Here is a 7553-nt window from a genome sequence, read left to right on the forward strand (position 1 = left end):
GGGATGACATCTGAAATGTAAATAAATAAAATAGCCAATAAAAAAATAAAAAAAAAGAAAATGGTTTTGTTTGAAAAATTTAAAAAAATATGTTTTAAGCTGTGCTTGGGTGCAGGACTGTAATGCTAGCTACTGGAGATGCTATGGTAAGAGAGCCACAAGTCCAAGGGTGGCTTTAGCTGCAGAATTAGTTCAAGGCCACCCTGGACCACTTAGTAAGACCTTATCTCAAAAAGGGAAAAGGCTGAGGGTGTATCTCAGGGGTTGAGTTTTACCTTAGAACGTTCTGGGAATTCCCTGGGTTACACTACAGTAACACACGCACACATACATGCACACACACTAATGCTATAGTCAAAGACATTGTTAGAGACAAAGTTTTATTTTTTTAATAAAACATTTTTATTTATGTGTATTTATGTGTGCCTGCCTGGCTATCTGTGTCCACCACACGTGTACTGCTGAGGTAGGAGGGCGTGTCAGATCCCCTGGAGCTAGAGTTGTGAGCCACCTGATATGGGTGCTAGAACCAAACCCAGGTTCTCTGGAAGAGTAGCAAGTGTCCTTCACCACTAAGCAATTCCTCCAAAATTTTATTCTTAAAAAATTAATAAAACAAAAATCTCTGAATCTGGGTGTGGTGGCACATGCTGTACTCTCAGCACTTAGAAGGATGAGGTAGGAGAGTCAGAGATTTGCAGTCAGCCTGGGCCACAGAGCAAGGCCTTGCCCCCAAACAAAGTAGAAAACTGATAAATCATGGGAAAGAGGGGCAATAGTACAGATGATTATCAATGAAAAAGGTCATTCCTAAAAATCCAGGGAGATTAAGACAGAGGCTAATAAGGGGGTGGTTTTGGAAACTTGGATGGCATGGACTTATCTCTAGAATTCTCTTCCTTGATTTCTAAAACGGTGTCTTGACAGTGCTGGTGACAGAACCCAGGGCATGAGCACATCTGGAGAATACTCTGCCACTGAGCTACGTTCCAAACCCCTGAAGCATCCTTGTTTGTTTATTTGCTTGTTTAAGGCAAAGACAGTGTCTACTGACACCATTTCTGTTTAATGCACACTTGAGGTTTCAGCTTGTATAGTCAGACATGAAAACTAAAAGACATATGTTATTGGAAAGGAAAGGTTTGTGGGCAATGTTTCTTCTTTTTGCATTATTTATTTTATGTGTATGGGGTGTTTCTTAGTTAGGATTCCTATTGCTTTGATGAAACACCATGATCAAAGAGCAAGTTGGGGAGGAAAAGGTTAATTTGGCTTCCACTTCTATATCATAGTCCATCATTGAAGAAAGTCAGGACAGGAACTCAAACATGGTAGGAACCTGGAGGCAGCAGCTGATGCAGAGGCCATGGAGGAGCGCTGCTTTCTTATAAAACCCAGGATCACCAGCCCAAGGATGGCACCACCCACAATGGGCTAGGCCCTCCCCATCAATCACTAATTATGAAAATGCCTTATTGGCTGGGGCAGTAGTGGCACATGTCTTTAATTCTAGCACCGGGGAGGCAGAGGCAGATGGATCTCTGAGTTTGAGGTCAGCCTGGTCTACAGAGCAAGTTCAAGACAGCCAGGGCTACACAGAGAAACCCTGTCTCGAAACAAACTAACCAACTAAACAAACAAAAACAAAGAGAATGCCTTATAGGCTTGCTCTTGTGGACACAGCTTTCTAATTGAGGTTCCATGTTCTCAGAGATGTTAGTTTGTGTCAAGTTGACATAGAACTATCTAGTATAAGGTGTGAGGGTGTGTGTGCCATGTAGAACTATCTAGTATAAGGTGTGAGGGTGTGTGTGCCATGACTGATGCTGAGTCACAGGAGAGCATGCATAAGGCAGTTCTTTCCTCTTACCATTTGAGTTCTGGGATTGAACTCAGGTCATCAGGCTTGGCATGAAATGCATTTACCCACTAAGACATCCCACCAGTTGATGATGCTTCTTTATGTAGAAAGGAAAAAAAAAGGAATGATTTATAAGTTAATAGAAGTACCTGTGACAAGGAGATAGCTCACAGGATAAAGTGTTTGCTATGTAACCATAAAGACTGGAGTTCAGATCCTTAGAACCCATATAAAAGCCTGGCATGAATGGGAGTCGCCTGTATTCCCAGGGCTTAGGAGACCTATAGAGCATGGTCAATAGTTAAATACAAGGAATTGCTAGACTCTAGGTTCAGTCAATCGCTAATTAAGAAAATGCCTTATTGGCTGGAGTGGTAGTGGCACATATATTTACGCCAGTAAATATAAAGTGGAGGTTGGGCATGATGGCTCATGCCTTTAATACCAGCACTTGGAAAGCAGAGGCAGGTGGATCTCTGTGAGTTTAAGGCCAGCCTGATCTACAGAGTGAGTTCCAGGACAGCCAGAGATACACAGAGAAACCCTGTCTTGAAAAACAAACAAAAAAATCAAAATTAAAAGACATCAGTGATAGCAACAGAATATGCTCCATAAAACTTAAAATTCTTACAATGTATCTTCTTCACCGGATTTAGGGGAAAGTGTTTTAATTTGCGTCTACGCTCAGTTCTGAGCGGAGGTCTCTATAGCCCCTTAGCACAGGTCCCATTTACCCTGGCATCCCATAGCCTCTTCCAAATCCAACAGTGGAGTGTTTGCACATCTGACTTATAGCAGATGTTGGTCTCACTGGAGAATACTGGGCTCTGATCTCCTGTGTGCCAGAGGCTCTCCCCCTCCTCAGTAATACCCGATCCTCTCTGAGGGCTAACCCACTGTTGATATAAGAAAGACGGAGTAGAGGATCTCACCCAGAGAGCGCTGTGAGCCTTGGTGGTGGGATGACTTGGAACTACTTTCTCATCTATTTCAGACTGTGTGGCTTGTCCTTCTGCAGACTTCACGAGTAGCTACCCGCTCAAGGCATCCCAGACTTACACAGTCGTCTCCCAAGTAGCAATTCAACTTACAAACTTAACACCTAGAACTACTTAACATGTTGCCTGTTGGCTCTTCCTTTAATAAAAAGGATCCTTGGGTGTTTAAAAGCAGTTTGTAGCTTATAAAGAATTACCGCAACCACTCAGGGATAATTTATAGGTATCTCGTTGGCAAATACAACTAAAATGTGGTTTCCCACCATCCCTTTTATGGCTTATCCTAATTAGTCATTCAATATTCTATAAAAACGACATTCTGTATTATATTGTGACCATCTCGCTGATGCTACTGAGCAGGTTTGGGTTTGTTTGACTTGGAATGTAAACAGATAGTTAAAGAAGCAATTCACGTGTGAGTTCTTCTCAGCCTGCAGGTTGAGCTTTAACAGCTGTTTCTCCTCCCCGTGTGCCTCCCCTCATGTAGCAACTGGAGCTGTGTCAGAGGCTGTACAAGCTGCATTTCCAGCTGCTCCTGCTCTACCAATCCTATTGCAAGCTCATCGGCCAGGTGCATGAAGTAAGCTCCGTGCCCGAGGTGAGTCCTCCCGCTCCTCTCCCCGCAGAACCACTTAGTGGCTTTGTTAGTGGTTTTTTATTTTCTTTTTTCTCTGTCCTCCACCCCACTGGTGATGGTACACATAGTGTCTGTTTTTTGTTTGCTTTGGTTGTTTGCATATAATTATTCTATGCTAGCACAAGTGAGAAAGAAATTCATTCTATTCTTAACTTTGAATGGTTTTCAAGAACAGGACCACAACTAAAATAAAGAGAGTGAGGTAGCCCCACATTTGGGGGCCAGTCCCCTGACTTCTACAGTTACACTGGAAGCTACACATCACCCTGGTGGGTTTTCTCCTTGGCATGTAGCATTTCACACTTGCCTTAGTGTAAGGGAGGATGGAAGGAATGTCCTAAGGCTTCTCATCCCTGCTTCAGGGTCAGGATGCTCCAGCACATCTGAATGTCAAAATTAAAATCATTTGAATATACCGCTTCTAAAGGGGTGGCAGTGTGCACTGGGGAAATGCTGAAACTGTATACCTGATGTATACCAACAGTGATTCAATATTTATATAACCCAATTCTTTAGATATGCCACATAGGCCAGTGGGGTTTTGTTGTTGTTTTGTCTGTTCTGAGGCAAGGTCTCCCTGGGTAGCCCAGACTGGACTCACTGGGTAGCCTAGGCTGGCCTCAAATTCCTATTGATCCTCCTGCCTCATTCTTCCAAGTGCTGGGATTCCAAGAATGTACCACCATACCCAGCTCCCTCATTTATAGAGACACTGAATCTCTGCTTCAAGAGACCCACATGACCAAACTTCTGTCCCTAAATACATTACATTTGTTTGAAACAGTTGCTGAACATGTCCAGAGAACTGAGTGATCTGAAGAGGAACCTGAAAGAGGCCACTGCAGCCATCGCCACAGACCCAGTGTACATCGAGGGGGCGTGGTCAGAACCAACCTTCTCCTCCACTGAGGCAGCCATCCAGTCCATGCTGGAGTGCCTGAAGAACAATGAACTTGGCAAAGCCCTGCGGCAGATCAAGGAGTGCAGGTGGCTGCACTGTTCCTCCCAGGGGTGGTTGTAGGAAACACAGACTTAAGCCTGCCCCTTTTGGTGGTTAGGGACCACTGCTCTTCCACAGGATCCAAGTTCAGGTCCCAACACCCGCATGGCAGCTTACAGGAATCTGTGGTTCCGGTTCCAGGGAATGCAGTGCCCCCTGCAGGCTGCCATGAGCACTAAGCACTTGTAGTGCACAGAAATCCAGGCAACCACTTGTACATTCAAAGCAAGTTTTTAGTTTTTTATCAATAATAATGAATATTCTAAACGTGATGACAGCAATATTTGGACAGCTCTAGATGTATCATTTATGAGCTTTAGAGGAGTCTATGATATGCTGCAGGAACATCTCAGTAAAAGGTTAAAGCATATTTTTATAGTAATCAAGACTTATACCTCCCAACTCTGGCCACTAATCTTTCCTGTTCTTTCTTCCCCACAGAAGCCTGTGGCCCAATGACATCTTTGGAAGCAGTTCTGACGATGAGGTCCAGACGCTCCTGAATATTTATTTCCGTCATCAAACTCTGGGACAGACCGGTACTTATGCCCTGGTGGGGTCTAACCATAGCCTGACTGAAATCTGCACCAAGCTCATGGAGCTGAACATGGAGATCCGAGACATGATCCGCAGGGCCCAGAGCTACCGGGTCCTAACAGCTTTCCTCCCAGACTCCAGTGTTTCCGGCACTAGTCTCTGACAGGAGCCTCCCGTCCCCCATGGTTTCTAAGCTTGCAGTGCTGCCATGCTGGGGCGACCTCATTCAGTGTCTTCTCGGCCTTCGCAAGGCTTGGACGGAGCATTCCCCTCTTGTTACCTGTAGGACTTTTTCTAAAGAAGATGACTCAATTTCCAATGTGTAGCAATACTGTCCAAACCGAGGCAGCCTAGGACCTCCTAAGACAGACTCCACCCATCCTCATATGTGGCTGCCCTTCACCAAACAAATACAACCCATGACTGGAGACATGACTTCTGTTGCTTTACCAAAGCTGACCACACTGAATGACCCTATCCTTTCTAGAGACAGTTTTAGATTGGCAAAAGTGCAATGTTTTTCTTCACATGAAAAAAAAAATTGTATTCTAAAGCTTGTACATTCATTCCCTTCCTTTCTTGCCTATTTTCCTTCCTTTGAGTTTTCTTTTCTTTTCTTCCTTCCTTCCTTCCTTCCTTCCTTCCTTCCTTTCTTTCTTTCTTTCTTTCTTTCTTTCTTTCTTTCTCTTTTTCCCCCCTTTGGTGGATATGTTTGTTTGTTTTAGTGAGTTGCAAAAAGGGGCAGGCAGAATGAAGCTGGCCACTGAAAACCTGTAAGATGGTCGAAAGCTGACAGCCGTGTGCTCTGAAAGGGGATTGTAAGTGGGTTACAATTTGATGTACACTGTGTCTAAACGAGGCTGCTAGGAAGGACCTTTCTGAAGTTGCTAGGCTACTGTTTCTGAAAACCCTGGATCTCTCTGTGCCAGGAAAGATCCAGATGGATTCTTTTTAAAAATCATGGCTGCTTTTTACAAAAAGGGTTCTTTAATAAGCGTTATTTATACTACAGAAGAATGAGTGTCCCTTTGCATTACCTTTGCCATTTTGTAGAAAAGCAAATTCTTTACAAAAGTCCCAAGTCATTTTATCTGTCTGCATGCATCCTGTAGCCATTTGGATAGCCGGAAGTAGAGTCATAAAGGGAAGATATGAGTTGCCACTTTATGAATGATGTCATATTTTATTTGTAATATATGTGTAAAGGGTCTTTCTTAAAACTTCCTTCCTTAAACCCAACACTGTCGAGTGGTACATGTGGGCATGTGACCTGTTGCACATCCAAGGCATATTCAGAATTGATCTACGTAACTTATTCACTGTGTAAATACATTTAAAGTTTTTGTGATGTGATCTTGGTTGATAATTCTGTTCAGAATTGCCTTTAGATTACAAAAAGAGAAAAAAAGAAAAGGACATGTTGATCATGGATTTTATTTCTAGTGAAATTAAAATACTTGCTTTTGATGTTTGTATTTTTACATGTGGCTGTCCCTGTGACAACCTTGGGTAGAGTATGTACTTGTACTCAATGAATGACACACACCAGACTTGTGCAGTATATGGCCCCTGAATCCAGACAGAACTACAATCTCTTTGGAAATAGGTACCAAAATAAGAACGTGACTTTTTATTATAGATATACAGACTTATCATTTTACATGTGTGTACATCTCAGTGTGTGACTGTGGACCATGTCCATGCTGCTGCCTGTAGAGGTCAGAAGAAAGCATTACAATTATGGGTCATTGTGAACAGCATGTGGGTGCAAGGAATCAAAACACAGTCCTGTGGGAGAGCAGCCAGTGCTCTGAACTGCTGAGCCATCTCTCCAGACCCTGTCCCTTTTGTTACTTGTAATTCTGTGTACAGGTCTGTATATGCAAATGTGCACTTGAATACAGACAGAGTCTGGTCCTCCTGCAGCTGTACTTCAGACACTTGTGAGCTGCTTGACCCAGGTGCCATGACTAACTCAGGGCCTCTACAAGGACAACATGAGCTCTAACCACTGAGTGATCTCTCCAAACCCAAGACTAACTTTCTTTTTCTTTTTCTTTTTCTTTTTCTTTTTTTTTTTTTTTTTGGTTTGGTTTTTCCAGACAGGGTTTCTCTGTGCAGCCCTGGCTGTCCTGGAACTCACTCTGTAGACCAGGTTAACCTCGAACTCTCGAACTCAGAAATCCGCCTGCCTCTGCCCAAGACTAACTTTCAATCATCTCTTACTAATCAAGGAGAAAATCAGACCTGGGCGTGACAGCTCAATTCTGTAATTCCAACACAGAGACTTGTCCATATAGATGAATTGAATGACCATGGTGCTTCCTTGTCCCCAAACACCCTTCTAAAGCCATCAGAAGCTTCTCTTTTCTAAAAGACTAAGTTGTAGAAAGTATCAACTCCATTCCCATCCTGACTCTAGCCCCATCTCCGTGCACCTTCCCACTTCCGGTCTCCATCTGATCTCTTCCTAGTCTTTCAGTCTAAGTTGCTCTTAGTCCCATGTTTCCTCCTTCATGG

The 7553-nt window shown here is 43.4% G+C and overlaps 1 protein-coding gene across 1 annotated transcript in view; it reads left to right on the top strand.

Annotated features, from left to right (window-relative positions):
* The window catches only part of Fry (FRY microtubule binding protein), a 388166-nt gene extending 381666 nt beyond the window's left edge, over nt 1–6500 (top strand). Inside the window, exons 58-60 of the mRNA XM_028779754.1 lie at nt 3347–3457; nt 4281–4483; nt 4938–6500. Coding sequence (XP_028635587.1) covers nt 3347–3457; nt 4281–4483; nt 4938–5196 — 573 coding nt within the window. The 3' untranslated portion in view covers nt 5197–6500. The remainder of the gene's footprint in view (nt 1–3346; nt 3458–4280; nt 4484–4937) is intronic.
* Nucleotides 6501–7553: the final 1053 nt, after the last annotated feature.

This window comes from Grammomys surdaster, unplaced genomic scaffold, assembly GCF_004785775.1.
Source record: "Grammomys surdaster isolate TR1022 unplaced genomic scaffold, NIH_TR_1.0 362, whole genome shotgun sequence".
NCBI classification, from domain to species: domain Eukaryota; kingdom Metazoa; phylum Chordata; class Mammalia; order Rodentia; family Muridae; genus Grammomys; species Grammomys surdaster.